The sequence below is a fragment of the Pogona vitticeps genome, chromosome 11 (assembly GCF_051106095.1).
Source record: "Pogona vitticeps strain Pit_001003342236 chromosome 11, PviZW2.1, whole genome shotgun sequence".
Taxonomy (NCBI): domain Eukaryota; kingdom Metazoa; phylum Chordata; class Lepidosauria; order Squamata; family Agamidae; genus Pogona; species Pogona vitticeps.
In genome coordinates, this window is record NC_135793.1 from 11,983,417 (window position 1) to 12,007,254 (window position 23,838).

General features: G+C 41.6%; 1 protein-coding gene across 5 annotated transcripts in view; it reads right to left on the minus strand.

Moving 5' to 3' along the window:
- Positions 1-23,838, minus strand: part of DIAPH2 (diaphanous related formin 2) — a 420,545-nt gene that overhangs the window by 297,333 nt on the left and 99,374 nt on the right. For all 5 annotated transcript variants that reach the window (XM_078380631.1, XM_072981023.2, XM_072981022.2 and 2 more), the window contains 5 exons: positions 22,297-22,415; positions 19,662-19,778; positions 13,853-13,971; positions 12,377-12,441; positions 2,647-2,751 (listed from right to left, as the gene is read on the minus strand). In XM_078380631.1, coding sequence (XP_078236757.1) covers positions 2,647-2,751; positions 12,377-12,441; positions 13,853-13,971; positions 19,662-19,778; positions 22,297-22,415 — 525 coding nt within the window. The remainder of the gene's footprint in view (positions 1-2,646; positions 2,752-12,376; positions 12,442-13,852; positions 13,972-19,661; positions 19,779-22,296; positions 22,416-23,838) is intronic.

Below are 23,838 nucleotides of genomic sequence, written 5' to 3' on the forward strand. Positions count from 1 at the left end.
AAGGCCTTAGGAATGGACCTCAACAGATGGGAAACCCTGACATCTGAGCGTTCAGCCTGGAGGCAGACACTGCATCACGGCCTCTCCCAATTTGAACAGACCCTTGTCCAGCAGGCCGAGGCAAAGAGGAAGTCACAAAAGCAGCAAAATCGGGGAGCTGGACAGGGGACAGATTGGATTTGTCTTCAGTGTGGAAGGGATTGTCACTCTTGAATCGGCCTCCTCAGCCACACTAGACGCTGTTCCAAGTCCTCCATACAAAGCACATTACCATAGTCTTTTGAGACTGAAGGATGCCTAAGTAAGGTTGGCGAGGAGCTGGGACAAAGCGACGGGAGCTCACTCCGTCAAGTGGATTTGATCTTACGACTGCTGGTTTTCTGACCCTGCAGCACAGGCTTCTGCGGTTTAGTCCTCAGCACCACCACGTCCCTTGGTTTGCAATAGCTGGTATCTATGCTGACTCTTATTAACTAGCAGCAATTCACTACCAAAAGTCACAGCATTTATGTTTTGTTGTCAATAGGACTTTGCCATAGTCAGTTTAGTGACACAAACACACACAGAGGCTGGATCCTTTTGCATAACTCCATATCAAGCACTTGGAGCTCCCAATGTGCTTCTCATGAGGACTTTGGGAACCACAGGATGGAAATCTCAAGATCACCACTGCTGGAATGATTTTACCTGAGCCTTGAAACCTTCTGGTTATAAGGGCCTGAAGATCTTTAATTTCTGAAGATTTTCTTAATTTCTTTTTAAAAACCTGCAATGGTTGATTATGCCTCCTGCTTTATGTGGTGCAAAGTTGCACATGATTTTTGAACCATAACTAAGAACCATAACCTAGGTTGTACCATAATCTAGAAGTTTTACAGCAGTGGTTCCCTACCTTGGGTCACCAGTTGTTCTTGGACTGTAACTCCCAGAATTCTTCCCCTCCATGCTGGCCAGGATTTCTGGAAGTTGTAGTACAAGAACATCTGGGGATCCAAGGTTTAGAGCACTGTTTTAAAAGGTACAGTGTCCTAAGCAATACTTAATATTAACTAACCATGGTATTAAAAATGTTGAGGAATTTTAGGTAAGTATTTCAGTAAGTTAGGGATTTCCAGTGTGGTGTACTGGATGAGCTAGGACTCTGGAGACCAAGGTTCAAATCCCCAGTGGAACTGGTAAAACCACTCCTTAAATATCTCACCTACCTTGAAATCCCTATTAGGGTCGCTATAAGTCAGTTTTGACTTAACAGCACAGAACACACACAAACATTTCATTAGATTAACATATCCACCAAAATTTCTCCATAAATACTAGAAATCACATTAAAAACACTGGAATATCCAGAAGATAGTTTGTTTAATAGACATCTGGAGCAACTGAATCTAATATAAACTATATTTTACATTTGCACTGTGTGCCTCATGCATCATTTATTTCCAGACGAATTACAGTAAACCAAAAAGCACATTTAAATAACGTTAGACAGATAGATATGCTTACAAAACTAAATACCGTATTTTTCGCACCATAAGACACACTTTTTTCTTACAAAACAGGGGGTGGAAAGTCTGTGCGTCTTATGGAGCGAAGAAAACAGATTATATTTTCCTGTTTTCTTCTCCTAAAAAATTGGTGCGTCTTATGGAAAGGTGCGTCTTATGGAGCGAAAAATACGGTACTTAAAAACACTACTAACAGTGGACAGTTGCTTACAGCAAATTTTCAAAAGTGGTCTTGTCTTTCAAGATTTGGATACCATGCTGCTAAGATTAGCCAGTTTTAGGTTTGGGGGATCTATTCAAAGGGAGCATAAAACCTTCAAAAAGCCACTTCTGGTAAACTCGTATATTTGTATGTTATTTCTCTTTTCATTCATACTGATCTAGAGTAATACAAATGCATTCCACAGCATTCAATTAAAAATATAAATATATTGAATGTACTCGACTACAGTGGTGCCCCGCTAGACGATGACCTCACAAAATGACAAATCTGCATGACAATGAGGTTTTGTGATCGCTATAGCGATTCGCAAAACAGTGTTTCCAATGGGCAATTTTCACTGGACAATGTTTGGGTCCGTACCTCGCAAACCATTTCTTGAAAGACGACGATTTTGGCACTGATGCGCTTCGCAAAACTGTTGTTTTCGGGACCAATGCTTTGCAGGACAGCCCTATGGGCGATCTTGGCAAAACGACGATGATTTTTCCCCACTGGAACGCATTGGGGTTTCAATGCATTTCAATGGGGAAACAGTTTTCGCAAGACGATGTTTTCACAAGACAGCGATTTCTATGGCAAAGATTATCATCGTCATGTGGGGCACCACTGTATATGCATTCATATATGTTGAACATAACCACTAACACAACATAAATAAAATAGCCAGTAACCACTACTTCAACTTAAATAAAAGGATCAAATGTTAAAAATAATCTATGTGAGGTTCTTAGTCATCTACAGAGAACAAGGGGAGTCCATTGTCTGTCTTATTTTGAATAAAGAAACATAATTTCTCTTACCATTCATTCTTTAAACACTATTAAGAATTGCCCTTCCATTCTAACAAAATTTAATTTGTTGTTTTACCTGAAGTAAAAGGTATTTTGACAGAATGTGAAATCCATCTTGTTACATTACCTGGGTTCGTAACTGCTGGATTTCAGCTTCAAGTTCTTTGATTTTCTCTTCTCGTTTTTGAAGCTCAGCTTGTGCCTCCTGTCGAGCTGTGAACTCTTCATCAAACTGCAATGATCACCAACATAGAAACACTCATACATCTCTGTCCAAACCTAATACTGAAACTTCAGTGTTATATAGACTGAGCAAAGTAACAGATGCCTGACTAACTTCCTAGACTTTTTTTTAAATCCAGTTTTTCTAATCTAAAAGCATTGATAACAACTAAGTCAGCAGATTCCTGCCAACTACCAGGTATACAAGAATTATTTCCAGAATTTTAAGAAACTATTTCAAATGTTATAATTCACACTCTGCATATAGTTCACATTCTGCCCAAACATTTACAATGTTAAAGGGCACAGAGTTGCTCACTTTCCTCATAAATACTTTGGCCAGGATCAGTAAGATGGTGTGCTCAAAGGATACAGAACACTAAATACAAAACACTAGAGCTTTATGGCAATACAAAGAAGACATTTTTTTCACAGGCCGAAATACTTTGACAAACAAAAGACCGAAACGGAAAGTGGAAAACTTTGTATGTGTGTTGTATATGTGATACAGACATACACATGCATAAACATGCACATAAGGCATCTTTCAATTAAACTGACTATTCTTCTAAATGTGAAAGACTTAGTTACTTATGTAACCTAGATTCTTTGAATTGTGATCCATGTAGCCACACAAAATGGGTGTGCGCGCCTGCACAACACTGATTCAGAAAGTTCCAGAGCCTCAAAAAACAAAAGTGCCTTAACTTATACCATGCAAGCATGGCCCTGCTTTCCTCAGTCCCAGTTGTCCGCTGCAAGGAAAAATGCAGAAGGGCAGAATAAGAGCACAGGTGGGCAGGATTGTGTGGATACATGGATCACCATTCAAAGCACCATAGTTACATATATAACCAAGTCTAGTGTCCATATATGCACACAAGATAGGTGACTGGCATGCTATAGATTGGAGATAGGAGTTACACCAAAACAGAGAAGACAGCCCATCCAAATGCTGCATCTAGCCACCCTCCTACAGACCCACATTGGACAAACCTCATCCTACATCAAAGACTCAGGACATTTCATAAACAAGATCAGCACCCTAAAACTCAACCCCAGGGATAGACTGATTAGCTTTGACATAGTACCCCTATTCACCAAGGTACCAGTAAAGGACACACTGACACTCATCCAGCAGATTTTTCCACAAAACATCAAAGCCCTTTTCTAACGCTGCCCAACAACCAGCTACTTTCAGTGGGATAATGAGTTCTATGAACAGATGGATGGAGTGGCCATAGGCAACCCCCTCATCCCGGTTACAGAAACTTCTACATGGAACATTTCAAAAAACAGGCCCTGGCTTCAGCACCCTTCACACCCACAGTCTGGTTCAGATATGTGGATGAGACCTTCGCAATTTGGAACCACGGTGAAGAAAAACTGGAAGAATTTCTGAACTATCTCAACAGCATCTACTCAAGAAAGGTTACTTACCTGTAATCATGGTTCTTCAAGTGGACCTCTGTGAATTCACACATTTGTGTTAAACAGCACCTGTGTTGGCTATCTCAGAATCTTCTAGAGCTTTTCTGAAAAAGTAACAAAGTTTAGAACGCCCCTTCCACGCATGCTCCATCCCCCTCAGCCTCCAGTTCCATTTATCCGCCACCAGCACCTGAGCTCAGCATATGCATAAACAGTGATGGATAGCGGAGAGGCTGGGTGGGATATGTGAATTCACAGAGGTCCACTCGAAGAACCATGGTTACAGGTAAGTAACCTTTCTTTTCTTCTTCGTGCCCTATGTGAATGTACACATTTGGGTGACTGGCAAGCTCACTTACCGGAAGGAGGGCCGTCACTGCAGGACAGATGTCAAAACAGCCCTTCCAAAACTTGTCTCTTTCTTTGCTCGAAGGTCAAGTCCATAGTGTAGTGATGAACGTGGATACCGTGGACCATGTTGTCACTCTGCAGATGTCAGGAATGTCCACACCATGTAACAAAGCAGTAGATGTCGCCATAGACCTTGTAGAATGGCCTTTCAGACTTCAGGCACAGTCTTACCGACTAATTCATAAGCAACACCAATTGTGGAGACAAGCCATCTGGAAATGGTGGAAGACGAAGCCGGCAACCCTTTGTGTGGTCCATGAAAACACAAAAAGAGTCTTTCAGAGGCACGAAAGTCTTTAGTTCTGGAGACATAATATGCCAACGCTCGTCGGATGTCTAGGGAATGAAGCATGCGCTCGATATCAGACGATGGTTGAGGAAACAATGTTGGTAGTAAAAGGGGTTGATTAAGATGAAACTCTGAAACAGCTTTAGGTAAGAAGGATACATCTGGGCATAAGATAACTTTGTCCCTGAAGAATTGCAGGTAAGGAGCATCTGACCTTAGAGCTGCCAACTCACTTGCTCTTCTCGCAGACGTAACAGCAACTAGAAATAACATTTTAAATAACAACACCGCATATCACACAAACACATGGGTTCAAAGGGGTGTCGAGTAAGTGAACTTAGTACCAATGTGAGAGACCATTGTGGCACTTGAGGTTTAGTAGGAGGACGGATATTAGTGAGTCCTTTCAGAAAAGATTTTAATGTTGGGTTAGAAAAGAGACAAGACGATTCAGAGTCTCTGGGTTGGAAGGAGACTATAGCTGAAATGTAGACTGAAAGTGGATAAAGCCAGTCCTAAATCAAATAGATAGCGTAGATATATAAGTACAGTAATGTTTGGAGGGAAACAGAAGATGCCTGCAATTGCCTTGACTCGGTGAATCTGAGGAAATTGTTCCATTTATATTTATACAGAAGGTTGGTAGATGGTTTTCTGGCTTTATCTAATACTTCTTTAATCGACAGCAAATCCTCCAGACCATGAGGTAGAGAGATTGCAAGTCCGGGTGTAGACTGTTGCCGGAGTTCTGAGTCAACAGATGTGGTAGTGGTGGAAGCCTGAACACATCCACAGCCATCTCTGTGAAGGTAGAGAACCATGGTTGACGTGACCAACATGGAGCGATGAAGATGGCCTGTATTCGCTCCTGTTTCAACTTGACCACAGTTCTTTGGATCAGAGGAATCGGGGGAATAAGTATAGCAAGTCCGTTCGCCAAGGAATCATAAACACATCTCCCAGAGAGTGGGGACCTCTGCCTACTCGAGATGCATACATGTTGCATTTCTTGTTTATGTGTGATGCGAACATGTCTATGGAGGGATGACCCCACCTCTTGCAGAGCATCTGGAATATGCTTCTGTCCAGTTCCCTCTCGTGGGACTGACCTGTCAGGTGACTCAGTTCATCTGCTACTTGATTGTCCGACGCTGAAATGTGTACTGCTACCAGAAAAATTCTGTGGAGACGCAGGAATGCAACCACTTTGTGAATGTGCATGGAGCCGTGGATAGGCCAAAGGGTAGGGCACAGAATTGTAAGATCTTGTTTCTGAATATAAACCGTAGGAATTTTCTGTGGTGCTGGTGTATTGTTATGTGGAAATATGCATCCTTGAGGTCTATCACCACAAACCAGTCTTTTCTTTTTAACAGGTGGACGATGGACTCTAGCATGACCATCCTGAAGCAGCGTAGATTGAGGTAAATGTTCAGGTCCCTCAGATCTAAGATGGGCCTTATCCCTCCGTTCTTTTTTGGTACTGCAAAGTACCAGGAGTAAAACCCGTCAGCTATGTCTTGATGAGGTACTCGAGGTATCGCCTGTTTTTGGAGGAGGGTGAGAACTTCTTCCAGGATGGAATTGAAGGGTGTCAATTTTAAGTGCCCTAGAGGAGGAAGCTCTTTGAACTCGTCTGTAACCGAATTGAATGATGTTTAGCACCCACTTGTCCTGTGTAATTTTTGTCCAATTGCAATAAAAGGGAGCCAAGCGAGTGGTTGCGGAATTTGCTCCCAATGGGATGTGAAAGTCAAAGATACTGTTTTGATTTCTTATTGGGAGGGCGGTATGATTGACGCTTCTGTGTTGTTTATTGTCTATAAGACGGAGTGGAGGATAAAGTCTGAGACGATCTTCCTTGAGTATTTTTTAAAGGCCTGTAATTATGAGAAGCCTGTTGCTGGAACTGCTGGTGTGGATATTGCCTCTGCCACTGATTCTTTTGGAATTTAGGTTGCTGGTGGATGGTGTATGATTTAGTCGTTTTCTTAATTTTGTGTGAATTTTCATTAAATAAACCCTTGGCATCAAATGATTGGTCCTCTATTTGTTTCTTTGCATCCTCCACAATGCCAGATGCTCGCAACCATGCATGTCAGTGTAGTGCTATGGAAGAAGCAAGTGTCTTGGCCGAAGCATCCGCAGTGTCTGGATGCCAAACGCTGGTGCTTGGAGAGTGTCATTGCCTCGGCATAGGTGTTAAGAAGTTCTTGACATGTGTCATCAGGAGCCGACTGAAGTGTTGGGAGTACTTTGGTCCACAACTGCTTTTGATATGCCCCTATAGCCGCTTGATAGCTGGCTACCCGGAGCAGGAAAGCTGCAAAGTTGTATATTTTTCTGCCTAGCACATCCAATTTTCTTCCTTCCCTATTGGTTGGAGTCACATGCTGGCATCCTGACGCTTCAGATGAATTCTTTGGTTTCCTATCTTGTAAGCTTTTTACCATTTATGTTACCATATCTGTTTATTTTTATTTGCTGATTGTTAGCCGCCTAGAGTGGTCTGAGCTGACTAGATAAGCAGAATATAAAATAAATAAATAAATAAATAAATAAATAAATAAATAAATAAATAAATAAATAAATAAATAAATAAATAAATAAATAAATAAATAAATAAATAAATAAATAAATAAATAAATAAATAAATAAATAAATTAGCCTGTACAATAATAGAGTTAGGGACCAGGTGCTTTGTTAGGAAATTAGTCTCATCACCATGGACACGATATATGTTCTCAGCCCTCCTAGCCATTGGCTGAGGATTAGATAGTTGAAGCCATGACTCTTTCACCAAATTCACGAGTGCTGGTATAAAGGACAAGCTAAATGGCTGTGTCCTTTCTTGATCTATGTCTCCAAAGATTAGATCATCTGAAGGAGGAGGTGGTAGTTGCGTGTCCGTTTTAAGTGTTTTAGCCATTCTGGCTATCATCTGCACATAAGAGGAAAAATCCTCAGAAGGGGAAGAGGGATGAGGATCCCCTGTATCTGATTCAAAGGACTCAGCTTCCATAAGTGAGTCTGCCCGAGGCGGAGAAAGCAACTCATCTCCTTGGTGAGAGGATACCTCAGAGAGAATCTCCTCTTGATCTGAAGGAAGGGATTGGGTGTCCTTTCTTCTTTGACTAGAGTGACGTGTAGTTGTTTGCTGGGTATATGAATGACGCTCAGCATGACGGGTCTCCTTCGACGCTGATCTCGACATCAAAGCATGTTTATTAGATGCTTTTGAAGTATCCTTAGCCTGCAAAATTTTGTCAGCATTGTGGCGTTGTCGACGCTGAGGCGGTGACGGGGAGCTCAACGTTCAGGTGGAGGAAGAAGAAGTATAGCGTGCCCGTTTCCGTCTATGGTAGTCCTTCGATGTTGAGGAACAGTCAGATTCGGTGTCATAATATCGACATCAACATTTGGATCTTTTCTTGTCGACCTCGACATAGGCTTTGCGATCGTGCCTATGTTTCTTATGACATTGAGAGGACTTGAGCGGGGCAACTGCTTCTTTCAGAGAAGATTGGCGCCGATCAGGACAGATGTGTTTTCTCTTGGCTGTTTTCTTGCGAGGTGGGGAGTCATGCCTCAATGACAAGGAAGGCAACCGAGGTGCCTGTGACACCCGCCCGGCGGAAGCAAGGCTATGATGGGCAGAGGGTGGGCTGGAAGGAACAGCCTCTTCAAGCCTGCCCGCGCTCGGTGAATGCTCGGGCTCAACCAGTGAACTGACATGTTGTCAAGGCGGTAGAGATGGCATTGCCTCCGACAAAGAATCATGATCCTGAGAGGAGTCCTCGAGGATTAGAGATGGTAGAGAAGGCATCACGGGAGGAATAGTCTTGTGGTTCTTTGGTTTGTCCTTCTTAGGCTGGGCAACCGATTTCTTCGGCTTCATCTGATCTTTAACAATAGGAGTCTTAGATGTCGAAGTCGAAGCCTTCTTAGAAGTAGCCACCGCCGGCTTTTTGGGTGGTTTTGAGGCTGACTTAAAGGGAGATGAAATATTTGTTTTGGAGCGAGGCGCAGCTGATGGATTAGATGTAGATTCCATGTCTGACGGTTTAGAAACAGACAAGATTTTGTCCCATAAATAAATTTTTAGTCTTTGTTGGCATGCTCTTAAACCTGCTTTGGTAAACTTTTTACAATGACGGCAAGACTGGGGTTGGTGCTAATCTCCCAGACAAAAAAGACAAAGGTTGTGGACGTCAGAAAATGGGAGTTTTCGGGAACATGCCTTGCACTGGCTAAAAGGCCCTGAGGGGGACATAAAACAATCTGCCAGGGAGCGAGATTACTTAGAGCAGTAATTGTTGATCTCTGGAAACAACCAGCACTAACGAGGTAAAGGAATTCCCTGTGGCGTCAATCAATAAAATGAGGATTTGAAGCCAATTTAACAAGTTAAGTCTGCAAAGCGAAGAGTAGTCAAGAGCCGTTCCAAGGTAAAGGGGCAATAGAGAGATTTCTTAATCGAAAAATAAAGTGTGTGTGTCGAAAATTAGGGGATGAGGTGAAAATACTGAGAGCTCTGTCCGAGATGTTCCTAGCACAATGGCGGAAAAATTGGAACAGGAGGCTAACGGGGATGGAGCATGCATGGAAGGGGCGTTCTAAACTTTGTTACTTTTTCAGAAAAGCTCTAGAAGATTCCGAGATAGCCAACGCAGGCGTTGTTTAACCCAAATGTGTGCATTCACAGAGACCACGAAGAAGAAATATAACTTACTAACAAAAAGAAATAGAGGGCCAACTCCCTTTCTTAGATGTCATGGTCATACACAAACCTGACCTCCTATTAGGATACAAGGTCTACAGAAAACCCACCCACACAGACCAGTACCTACACAAAAATAGCAACCACCACCCACAACAAAAGAGAGGCATAATCAAAACACTTGTAGACTATGTGAATGGGAACTGTGAAGCTCAATTTCTCAGCACCAAATTCAGCCATCTGAATTGGGCCCTCCAGGCAAACGGCTATTCCAAGAATGAAATCACAAGAGCCATCAAACCAAGAAAACAACACCAAACTGAAGAAGAAAAACAGCCACCCACAAATAAAGTGTTTCTGCCATACATCACAGGGGTTATGGACCACTTGGGGAAACTTTTGAAAAAACACAACCTACAAACAGTATTCAGGCTCACCACAAAAATACAACAAATGTTATAGTCAGCAAAGGACAAAAGGGAACCCCTCCCTACTGCAGGAGTATAGCTGATACCTTGCAGTCATGGCCAGGTATATATTGGAACCACAAAACGCAGCATCCATACCAGGATCAAATAACATGAGAGACACTGCTGGCTGAAACAACCGGAAAAATTGGCAGTAGCTGAACATGCCCTAAAACAAGCTGGACATGAAATTCTATTTCAAAATACTGAAATACTGGACAACACCAGCGATCATTATGTTAGACTGCACAGGGAAGCCATTGAAATCACAAACACGAGCAGAGCTTCAACAAAAAAGAAGTCTAAAACTCAACAAAGCCTGGCTCCCAGCACTGAAAAATACAGCCTGCAAAAGGTCAACAAACTCTACTCAGCCACAAGGACTGGTGATCACTGCACACAAAGACTAGCTAACAACATCCTTATCACAACAATACACCCATAACAAAAGAACACCCTGATCACCAGAATCACCCAATCTCCTGAAAAGCACAAAAAAGCTGATCCCACAACTACAAATACTCAACTATCCAACACACTACACCAGAACACAGAGAGATTTCTAACTCCTATCCTCTGAAGATGCCGGCCACAGAGACTGGCAAAACATTAGGAAGAAAAACATTCAGTACGCGTCCAAACAGCCCAAAAAAACCTATAACAACCAATGTTGAGGTAATCAACTGGTGGCAGCTGAAACACACGTAGCACAAGCTCTTAGTTTGGTGAAACAAGCAGGGGCCACGTGGGGATCATGACAGGGTGTATGTGTCTCACATCTGGCTAGGTATTCTGAAGGCCCTTGAGGCACTTCTTAGCAGTTTTATGTTTGAAGAGACATAAAGATGGGCGGCTAGCTGGTTGATGCGCCACTATGGCTGCCAGGAAGTCTTTTACAGAAGAGATGGAAAGTCCCTTTTGTTCGTGGTGGAGCATGAAGGTAAGGACAGTGGAGAGAGCTACTGGTGAGTGTGGCCGACCCAGTTCCAATGCATAAAATTTTAATAAACCTTCTTGTCTTTGGAAAAGCTGATGTTGAATCCATAGATCCAGGAAGAGAGAAGGGACCACATACCAATCTGAGGAGAACTAGCAGGGCTCACAACCCTGATCAAAGATTTCAGTTTCAACAACGTACTACAGTGGTGCCTTGCAAGACAATTTTAATTCGTTCCACAAAAATCGTCTTGTGAAAAAATCGTCTTGCGAGGTTCCCTATGGGGTTCCCTATATTTCCCTATGAAATTTATTCATCTTGAGAAGCATGGGTCTTGAAAAAAAAAAGTCTTGCAAAACATGGTCATAGAAAAAACCGTCTTGCAATGCACCACAGGGATCGTGAAAACCAATAGTCCTGCAGTTTTTTTGCTCCGCGAGGCAATCATCTAGCAAGGCACCACTGTATTCCTAAAAAAATTCTAGCTAAAAGGAAGTTATTTGTTAGTGCTTAAATATATGGGGAAAATTTCAAACTGAAAAGGAACTACATACTATGAAGTTAGTACTTCCACTGGCTATGACTGAAAAGTGCTGCATTTTTCTGTGTGTAAGATGGTAATTTTTTCTAAAATAGAGTAAAAATTGAGGGTCGTCTTATACACGGAAGTAGGGGGAAAGGATCAAAGGGCTGCACAATCACAGCCCTTTGATCCTGCAGCCCTTTCATGGTTGCCTTACTCAAAGTATGAACGAAGTAGACAACCCCCATTTTTATGGGCAGTCAAGGAAGCAAAAACTCTTCAGGAACTTTTGAGGCAGGATGGTGGTCCCAGCTGTAGGACAACACAAGCATACCTCTGCCTTATCCACAATATGAGAGTATTTCTCATACCTGAACGTGTCTTAGTGATAGAGAATGTGTTTTACAAGCACACAGTCTCCCAAAGTAGATTCCTGCCATTTCCAGCTAGGGCTAGAAAAGAATGATGCAGAAACCCTGGAGAGCTGCTGCCAGTTAGTGTGAGCAATATATGGTTAGAGGCTCTGTACTCTCTGGCTCTCATTTTCCTACATTTCTAACCTAAAACAACAGCAGCATTTCTAGAATTCAGATGTGTACTTCAGGTTCGCTACTGAAGTTTCAGGTTTTCAGATATTGTTAAGCAACTGGTTATATTGTGGACCCTACATTTCTCCAAGATAGTTGCATTCATCTCTTCAACACTGTGCAGAATTTCATGTAAAGAAACGTTGTAATACCAAACCTTAAAATAAATGTATCAACTATTTAAAAATACAGATTTAAGGTTAAAAACAAATTATCTCCAACTCAAAAATGCAACAGGTCTTCAGTGTCATATATACTTTTTAGGCCTACCTTTTTGGAAAATTCTGCAGCTTTTTGCTCACTTTCTTCCACCTTTGCTTTGTCAATACAGTTATCTAAAAGGTTTCAAATAAAAAACAACAACAGAAAGTTATCTTAAAGAGCAAACATCTACCCTACTAATGCAAACCAAACATGAAATGCTCAACATTTCTAATTCCACTAGTTTCAAAAATCTAAAATTTGAATATAACTTGATGTTGAAAAGCGTTCCTCATTGGCCCACCAAGAACTGCTTCAGAAGAATCACACCCCAAACGCAGATTCTGCCCCAAAATTCAATGTCTCTTTAAAACAAAACGTATTATATTCAGTACTTAGTGAGAAATAATATGCCGTCAAGTCAATTCTGACTTACAGTGACTCTTTTCAGGGTTTTCCAGGTAGAAAATACTCACAAGTGGTCTCCTATTCCCTTCTTCTGGGTGTATCCCGGGCCAATGCAGCTTGCCCAAGGCCATACAGGCTGGCTCTACCTGTAAATGGCACACTGGGAAAATGAACTCCCAAACTCTGGAGGAAGCCCAGAGGAGGGGATACCTGGTGGACCGTGGGCCCCTCTTTGAGGAGAGGAAGACCCTTATGAGTTAGAGGGGCAAGATGAAGAGACCACCCCATTTTTAAACCCTGAGGCAGAAACTGCTGAGATGGAAAACAGTAACCCATTTGCGAAGGGACCTTGGAATGACTCAAACTGTAACCCCTTTAATAAAGACGTTTGGATGCCCTCGTGGGACCCGTTGGCAACGAGACAATGCAGAAGTTGAGTTTGAGCATACGGACTTGCTGTTACATGTTCCAATAAAACATAGTTATGATATTCTAAAGCAAGGGTCCCCAGTGTCTCTGTTGAAACCAGAGGAGGTAAAATTTGAACCCTCACAGTCTCCAGAGGCAAAAAAGACAAAACTCAGGCTATCTACTTTGGCACATCATAAGGCAAAATTGTATGGAAGAGACGATGCCAGAAAAGGTGGAAGGCAGCGGGAAAAGAGGAAGACCAAATACGAGAGGAACTAATTCTCCAAAGGGAGCCACAGGGTTGAGCAAGGCTGTTTCGGACAGGACATTTTGCAGATCATTCATAGAGTCAATGCAAGTCAGAAGTGACTTGACAGCACATGATAACAAAAGGACCTGTGCTGCACATAACCTGCATAATTCCTTCATGCATGTAGAGCATATTGTAGCAATATTGTTTCTGTATGTGTCTCAAAGGCCAATCCAGGACAACAGATTTGGTTAGTATCATGCATGGATTAAATAAATAAAATAATCTACACTTCAAACCAAGTTCCTGGTAAATACTGCTAAATCAAATAAAAGACATGGGTTTTATTCTCCACTAATAAATCTATATTATTTAAAATGGCTCATTTCTGGTACATCACACACTGCACAACATGTGGTTTTATAAACAATTATTATACAGCTTTAGTATTTAAAATATATAAGACACATAAATACCTATGAGATGACTGAAGTCTACATCCAACCGCTCTCTACATTTGAAATCAGGATCCATGCCACTACAGTGCAATACTATTTGTGAAACACATTCCTCTATTATCTTGTAATACTGAGGACTAAAACAAAAACAACAGCATTAATAACTAAAATGCACATAAACACTTAAAAACAGAGAAAACGTCTATACACATAAGAATGAGTTACTTATCTGTGTCATTTATGCATTCGCACCTACAGGTGTGTCCTGCACATATACATACATCTTGTAGCCTTCTATAAATAAACCAAAAGCAAAAGTAATTTGGTGGGGGGCCTTGCCCACCCCAGACCAGAGACGTTCCAGGTGTCTGCTGCAAAACAGCAACTAAGACCAAAATGATTTCCAATAACCACAAGAGGTGAGAAGGATAAGATGTATGAACGCACAGATGATCACTCAAAGAACCACACATATAGATAAGCAAGTTGTTCATTGTGGTCTCTCTGTATCACATATATAGATGATTAAAAAGCTGACTTGCCATGTTAAGAGGTGTCATCAGCACCCAGGAAATATCACCTAGCGATCTCTCATAACATGGGATAATGACAAATAAAGGATGTGAACTGTGTCAGGTTGCTGCTCTGCACAGAATACCAAGCAGAATTCTTTGCAGTCAAGTAAATGGTAGCAACGAATAATGAAAACAGAGGTATGGCTCTTTCTTGGAGAAAGGAAAGACTGTATGTAGAATGTGGAAAGTTTTCATGCTGCTCAAAGGACAGATCACATTCTTCATCAGTAGGGAAAGATCAGCAAATTACAACGTGCAGGCTGTGAAGACAACCATGATTTCATGTTAGGAAGTAGGGAATCATGGAAAACTAGCAATACCATCATTGGGAGAGGCTGAGAGAGTGAAGGATCAGAGCTGGCTTGAAGTCACAAGGATGTATATTGCCTACTTGTCTCTGAGTTTCACTACCACAACTGCAGTTAGTAGGAGGCCTTGGGGGTGGGGGTGGTATGGTGGTATACGGAGTTCTCAGCTTGAGGAGTGATAGAAAGAATTTGAATGGAGAGGCCAGTGAGTCAGATGTAACACTCCCCAGGATCAGGGGTGCAGTGAGTGTGGCAGGTAGCATAAAGCAATGGAGAATTCCACTACCTCACCTTTGGAATAGGCATGGGCAATATGAATCATAGAACCATAGAATCATGAAGTTGGAAAGGATCTATAACACCATCAAGTCCAACCTCCAGCTGAATGTAGGAATTCAAATCAAAACATTTTCTGACAGATGATTGTCTACCGTATTTTTCACTCCATAAGACGCACCAAATTTTTAGGAGAAGAAAACAGGAAAAAAAAAATCTGTTTTCTTCTCCTAAAAATTGGTCAGCCTTATGGAGAGGTCCGTCTTATGGAACACACCCTAGGACCCTTTGGAGGCTCACCCAGCCCCCCCCCGGAGGCCAGAGGGGGCAAAATCGCCACCTTCTGGGACTCTTCTGAAGCTTCCCAAGCCTCAAGAGTCCCAGAAGCTGGCGATTTCATCCGTGCTGGCCCCGTGGGGGGGGGTGGGGAGAGCATCACAAGGGTCCTGGAAGGCTCACTTGGACCCTTACGACACTCCCCCACCACCCACCACGGGGGGCAGCGCAGGCTAAATCACCCTGCAAGCTGGCGATTTCACCCGTGCTGGCCCCGTGGGGGGTGGAGGGAGCGTCACAAGGGTCCGAGTGAGCCTTCCAGGACCCTTGCGACGCACCCCCCACCTGGAAGCTGCTGATTTCAACCGCGCTGGCCCCGTGGGGGTGGGGAGCATCACAAGGGTCCTGGAATGCTCACTCGGACCCTTGCTACGCTCACCCCACCCCACCCCACGGGGCCAGGCAATTTCGCCCACGCTGGCCCCGTGGGGGTGGGGGGAGCGTCACAAGGGTCCTGGAAGGCTCACTCGGACCCTTGCTACGCTCACCCCACCCCACCCCACGGGGCCAGGCAATTTCGCCCACGCTGGCCCCGTGGGGGTGGGGGGAGCGTCACAAGGGTCCTGGAAGGCTCACTCGGACCCTTGCTACGCTCACCCCACCCCACCCCACGGGGCCAGGCAATTTCGCCCACGCTGGCCCCGTGGGGGTGGGGGGAGCGTCACAAGGGTCCTGGAAGGCTCACTCGGACCCTTGCGACGCTCACCCCCCCCCACCCCCCACAGGGGGGCAGCGCAGGCTAAATCACCCTGGAAGTTGGCGATTTCACCTGCGCTGGCCCCGTGGGGGGTGGAGGGAGCATCACAAGGGTCCGAGTGAGCCTTCCAGGACCCTTGAGACGCTCCCCCCACCTGGAAGCTGGTGATTTCGCCCACACTGGCCCTGTGGGGGTGGGGGGAGCATTGCAAGGGTCCTGGAAGGCTCACTCGGACCCTTGCGATGCTCCCCCCTACGGGGCCAGTGGGGGCGAAATCGCCGCCTTCGCTCCATAAGACGCATAGACTTCCCTCCCCACATCTTTTTGGGGGGGAGTGCGTCTTATGGAACAAAAAATATGGTAATTTTCTCTTGAATGCTTCCAGTGTTTGGGCCCTCGCTGCCTCCACTGCCGTACTCCTCTTAACAGTTAGAAAGTTTTTTCCTGATATTCAAGTGAAATCTGACATCTTGTAACTTGAGCCCATTATTACATGTCCTGCACTCTAGGATAATCCAGAAAAAATCCTGCCCCTCCTCTATAAGACAATCCATCAAGTATTTGAAAAGTGCTATCATGTCTCCCCTCTGCCTTCTTTTCTCAAGGCTAAACATAACCAATTTTAGTCTTTCCTCATAGGGCTTGCTTTCCAGTTCCCATAATCATCCTTGTTCCCTCGTGAACTTGTTCTAGAAACTCAAAATTTATCTTAAACTGCAGTATCCAGAACTGAGTATGGGGCCTAACCAGTGTTGAACAGAGAGGGACTAGTACCTCATGGGATTTGGAGACTATACTTCTGTTAACGCAGCCTAAAATAGCACTAGCCTGTTTCGTAGCCACACATTTTTGTAACCACTATTGCCTCATATTCAGCTTGTGATCTACAATGATTCCAAGATCCTTCTCACTCATAGGGAATGTGTTTGGTTTATTTCCTAAGTGCAGTACTTTGCACTTCTCCCACTTCAATTTCATTCTGTTGTTTTCAGATCAGTGCTCCAGCCTATCCAAATGATTTTAAATGTTGTTTCTGTCTTTTTAGTGTATTGGCTATTCCACCCAATTTTGTGTAATTTGCAAATATGATTAGCATTCCCTGTATCCCCTTATCCAGATTGTTAATAAAAATGTTCAATAATATTCGGCCCAGGACTCAACACTGGGGCACACCACTTGTTACCTCCTCCCAGTTTGAAAAGGAACCATTAATCATTCCCCTTGTGTATGATTCTATAACCATATCTGTACTCTGCTTTTATTTCTTTTGAAATCAACAATTCAAGTAGAACATGATCAATTCTTCCCCCAGAGTTCCCCTTACTGCCACTTCTGTCCCTCTTGTTTTTGTGAGAGGGTGACCAAAAGGTAGGATGTTTGCCACCTGTAATATGCCAAGATTGATTTGTGGTTGCCCCTGGTCCTACTGAAATAGATGGTTGTGGGCCCAGGGATGTGCTGTGAGGTGGAGAAACCAGAGGTCAATGTTTTGATGCTGTCAAAAGTGACAACAAAGCTCAACTGTGGGCATCTTGCTCAGATGCTTATCATGCCTTTTCCCAACAGGATGCCCTGAGACACAACTGCTGACTTTGAAAGGATTCTGGCAGACAGCATTTCAGAACAAGGCAGAAGACTTTAAGTATCCACCAGGATGCAAGAATCTTACTGGATATTTGGAACATTTTTAAAGAAGGCATTCCAAGCCAAAGTGGAAGAGGGTGGTGCTGAATGATCAATCCAAAGTTGGAAAAATGATGACACGCAATCTGGGGGAGATCCAAAGGGATTGTAGCAAGGAAGATTGGTTGCTGAAGAACCCAACTAAGGTTGGTGGAACATGTACAGATGGAATGGAACTGATGGTGAGGTGAGAGCCACAGTTATATTTCCCAGCTCAGGTTAGGTGGAGCACTCTCTAAAGAACTTTTGCTTTCATTTCAGCTTTAGATGCCTGTGCATGTGCAGAACATATGATATATAAAGATCATAACTACAATAATAATAATAATAATAATAATAATAATAATAATAATAATAATAATAATAATAATAATAATAATAATAATAATAATAATAATATCATCATCATCATCATCATCATCATCATAATGGCCACCTAGAGTGGTTGAAATGACTAGATAGGGGTATAAATACAATAAATAAAAATAAATAAAATTACAGGATTTAGAACAACAAAGAGGAACAACAAACTACATTTGTTCATTTTGTTTTTCAGTTAGGAGCACAATCCAGTTCCCTGTTCTATGCTCAGTGCTCCACCAACAGAAAGGTAAAGGTGCCATTACATCCAGCAGCTTTTCTGTGTTCTAAAAAACGCAGAACTTGCATTCATGTCAAGAGGGAGCAGAGGATGGTAATACAGAATAAACACAACAATGTCACTACAGTAAAGATGAAATATTCCAGTGAGCCTAGAGGAAACCTTTGGATTGGTGCTGTAGCTGTTGTGTAACTACAGCATTCCCAAGGTCTGCAAGCCAAATATAACCAAAGAATTCTACCTGTTTATCCCATATTTCAGACATATATCCTTAAATGTGATTTCTAAAGGACTTCATTTTTAACCCTGTTAAATCTTGCTTTCAAGAGTTTGGAGACTAATATGTATTAAGGAGAGCATACCTATCCCATTTATTCTGTCATCTCTTTAATCACAGAAATGTGACACTGCTATTGTATCAGGTGATATATGCTTAAGAGCCCACACCCATAAACAACAGGGTTCTGGGTCACATGGAGAGGGTACCAGGGTACAGCAACTTCCCACTCTTCAGGCAAAAGGTGGCAGGAGGCAGGACTAGCATAATCCTCTCAATATGTCTGGGCTTCACAGACTGTATCACAGGACAGATTAAAGCTTCTGTAATGAAGTAAAGCTATTATGTGTTCCCCTTAGAAAATTATTCTTCACTCAAGAGAATACTGAATGTTTGTACTTACTAAAGCAACCTTCGTGGTACTCGGGAAGGTAATGGGTATTTTTACCCTTGTACAAATGGTAACCCTTCAACCTGGTTCATAGCAAAGCCCAACACCCTATCTGGTTTGATATTTGTTTCTTCCCATGCTCATTAACTCTCTCCAACTAATAAAACTATGAAAATGGAGTAGACTGATTATGATTTGTGTCTATAAACCTTGAAGACTACTGCTTGCCACCAACAATTGCTTCTCAAGAGTCCTTCATGACTAGTAAAATAAGAACGTTGCTCTTTCTCTAAATGTCAAACATGTTTAAAGATTGTGTCCATGGAACGCTGGTCATAATCTTCTTTTGTGCAACAGCTGATTTCTTTTATTCCTTTAACTTGAAACTGTTGATAACACAAATCAGACACCTGAAGTTGAGTAATGGGCTTTGCTTGACCATAGTCTTGTCCACAAATCCTCATACATAAGCGACTTAGAAGCAATAGGAAAATATCTTCCCAACTCCCTCTTCCACAAGAATACCACATATCTAGATGCTAAAGCTAGATTCCGAAAGAAAATAAACTTCCTTCACATTTTTGCCTTGCATGATGGAAGTAAGTTCTCTGTATGTTATTTAAGGAGCAATATGTCTGGGAACCTCATATTTAAAACAGAGAAACATGAATAACTTGACTTACCGAACATAATAATCATTTCTGATGAGTAGAAAATGTTGCAGAATAGATAGGAAATAATTTTCAGATGCAGTTTCTTTCAACATATTGTACAACAGGTGGTAAACCTCATTCATATCAGTACAAAGAATGTCAAGGAAATACCATAATAGTTGTAGTGGAATAGAACTATGCAGAATAATCAGGATTCAAAAGAGCCCAGAAATGTCTGTTATGTATCTAACTGTGCCCTGGACTTAAATCTCAACTGGTACATGTAAGCCCTTTAGGTGTGCCTAAACCATCTTCTTAGACCATAAATAAAGGATTCAATGGAAATATTTTTAAAAAATAATATATTTAATATTTATTATGGAAATTTCTTCTTCTGCAACACCTAAAATTATAAATATGCATGTCTGGCATGCTATATAGAAGAGTAGACAAAGCTAGCAACACCTCCATCTTCAAAATCACAGACAGCAGAAACTCCTCTGTGAAACGTAGCAGTTGTTCTTTCAAACTACATCTGAATTGTCAGACAAGAAATAACTGAACCAAGCATTTTATCTTTCTCTAAAGATATACAGATTCATGATATTTTAAACAATTAAAAACATAGTATTAATGCAAAAAAGCAAGCAATACAGGCAATATATAAAGGACAAGTTCTGCATCTATTCAAAGATCAATAACAGAAGATCAATCCCAGAAAAAAATATCAATAGCCCAATAACACCAACCATTCTAGTTTGCTTTTGCTTAACAACTTGCTGACAATGTTGTCATGGAATTAGTAAGAAGAGGGTTAATTCATTCCTTGCAGTCCACGGAAAGACATGCTTGGTAGCTAAAATTGGCTGAATGGGAGGAGGGAAATCATCTCCCAACTGGAGGAATTGGCCATAACTGTGAAAAAAGATGCCTATCTGATTAATTACTGTTAAGTTATTAATTAGAAAGTTCGGGAAAGATGGCAATCTGATTGGTGCAAATGGTTGAAACATACACAGAGGGGATGATGGGATATAAGTGGAAGAAGAATGCATCACTCAAACTTCATTTATACTTAGCTAGCTTCTTCAAAGCTGTGCATGCTTATCTCCATCTTTCAGGAAAACGTAACCATTGCCTGTTACTTTGCTGAATGCAGTGTCTGTACTGGAACCATGCTACATCTTTGTTACTTTGTAAGTACAGATCTAGACAGATTTTTTTTATTTTTATTTATTATTTTCTGTCGGTCTTACTGTTAACTGTAAAACAATTAAACAATTAAATTCTCTGCATTTTATTTTGCTGTTTACTATGGAACTGCTTCACATCACTATGATTAATTTAGAAACATGAAACATGTACCATATTTGCCGTATTTGTGGGTGGCGGGCGAGCGAGCGCGTGGCTGGCTCAGCGGCGCGGGGCGGCGGGCTCTGACTGCTCAGGCATGGCAGGCTGTGCTTCCCTCCCTCCATCCAGACCAACTGCCTGCCTGCCTGCCCGCCTGCCTGCCCGCCCGCCTTCCTCCCCGGCCAGCACGGCCCCGCGTCATTCAGTGCACCCGGCGTACAAGACGACCCCCTCCCACTTGGAGGGATGTTTTTTGGGCCCAAAAAGTCATTTTGTACGCCGGCAAATACGGTATTTTTTGAAATAAGTTAATAAAAATAACAACATTTTACAGCTATGTAATCACTCTGAAAGATCAAGGGGTTGGCAATACTAAAGATAGTGTCTTGCACTCTGAAGTTTTGAGTACTTTGTACTTTCCTACTCCACAGGATTTGTTCGCAGTTACAAGTAAAAACTTAAAAGCTTTTGTGTCTCTCCGTAGCACCAAAAGAGCAAGTACTCTCAAGGGTGTTGGGAGAGGGGTCTCAAAGGAAGCTTTTCCCAATCACTAGCACACAGGACCCTCCTGGTAATTAATCATGCAAACAAGGGTAGAGTGCTTTAGTGGTCAGTGGATCCTCTCTGTGATGGACAGGTGTCCACACCTAGTTAGGCTAGTTAATTATCTGATGGAAATAAACCAGCTTTGAATCAAAGTTGATGCTGTTACTTTGTTTTGACTAATAACAGGTAAGATGAACCATTTTAGAGTTTTGTACTGACACAAAAGTTTACATTAAAAGAGAGGAAAAGCAAAGGAAACCTAGCAGCTAGGACAACTGTGCCAGTGTGCTAAAAGCAGAAAAGTGAAAAGAAATATATAAAGGAGTCAGACAATTTTAGGAAGAAAGAAGTAAAGAGAAAACCAGATCTATGAACTAATGATGGGGGGGGGGGAGAGGGCAAAACAGCTTTTGAAGTTGGAGACCATGGGCAATGAAGTCAATAGGACATATAGCTTGCAGAATTTGCTATGCTTAAGTCATGACTCTTAACAGAGCTCTAACTACCAGTTTCGGTAGGCATTATGATTTTGCTCACTTTTAGATAATGTTTGTCAGTGCACATTTGTCAGGCAACATCTGCCTGAATGCTCCAAATAACAGCATCAAAGAACTAATATTTATTGTCTAAGTCAGTAGTTCTCTACCTTGGGTCCCCAGATGTTCTTTGACTAAACCAGAAGCCTTCAACACTAGCTGTGCTGGCTAGGATTTCTGGGAATTATAGTCCAAGAACATCTAAATAGTTTCATCTTTGAAAAGGATATTCCATTTCCACTTTGATGTCACCAAGCCGGTGGGCCAATTCAATTAAGTCTTCTTCTTTGTTTTCATCAAACACTTTCAGCTGGATATCAAGCTCTTCATTTTCCTTCTCTTTCAGATGCTAATATTCAGTGAAATAAATTGAATAGTTTATCTAAATATGTCACTTAATAGTATTAATAGTTAATAGCTAACTATTAATAGTTATTAGTTTCATATAACCAAGCAACTGAACATATGTTGAGATTATACATTGAGATTACAGCAAAGCACACACAACACATTCTTCCTATTCTGTTTGCAGCATAGAGATATAACACTGTATGATACACACAAACTATAGATGTAGAATAGACAAATTAACAGTGCGAAAAAGATCAGATGATTTTACTCTTATTAAATGGCATATGAAAGCCTCCTAGACCAAATGAATCTTGATTTTAGACTATAATCAAAATACATCTGTAAGGATTTATGCAGTTGTGATACAAGTTCTTCATAAGTGACTTCATTTAAATAAAATAAATTGATATATTCAAGCATAACAATCTACTTGTGTTCTGTTTAAATTGTGGTTGTTATTTTATTATTTTATTGCAGTTCTAAGACTGTATGACAAAACTATGCTCAATTAAGAGTCTGTTTCACCTATGCATCTTCCATGGAAAATCAAACAAAAACATCAAGTATTGCCTCTGTTGCACCACCTTTTTATAAAAGAGCAAATTAACCTCAAGCTAATGCTAGCTATTCTGTCCAGAATACACAGTTATTTATACAGTGTGTTTATAAATCAGCAGAAAATATTCAGAATAATGTGTTAATTGTGACGTTCCCTCCAGTTTTCAGCCCCGCTGGGGTGGGTTCTGTCACAACCAGAACCAAAGTGGCTGGAAGTCCCTGCTTAGAGGGCAGCGGTGTCGCACTCACTCGCACAGCCGCACACCTTAGAGGGAACCTTGTGGTATTTAAAGTTTTAAACATTCAAAGAGAATGGCTATATCACATTCATTTCAAACCTTCTTCTGATAAATATCTGTAATGGGCCTTATAACCTATTGGGAAAGCGCTGAGCCCAGAAAGACCCAACTCTTCTATTTAGGGATGCTTGGTGACAATGTAATCATGTGACAAATTTCAAGTCTAAATCTTATTATTTCTATATTCTGATTAAATACTAGAGTAATAATTTATTTGTAACAAACTAAAAACACAAACTTTCTTTTATTTTTAAGAAAAAAAAATTCAGACTTTATGGCATGCCACATTAGAGACTGTTAGAGTTTCTTTACTATGATCTTCATAGCTTCCAAAAGCCATTTGATAATCACAAGTGACAGCGTTCAAAGATGATAAAAGGAGTATGTTTTGTTGTGCCTACAACAAAAATAGCATCAGCACAGAGGTCACAGTTAGCCACATAGAATAGAACCCACTGCATTAACTAATGACTAATTTAACATGTCAAAAATGAATTAAAGAAAGCCCCTAAGTCAATTAACCATGTAACAATAAGAAAATATTGTCTATTTTGAATGTAATAA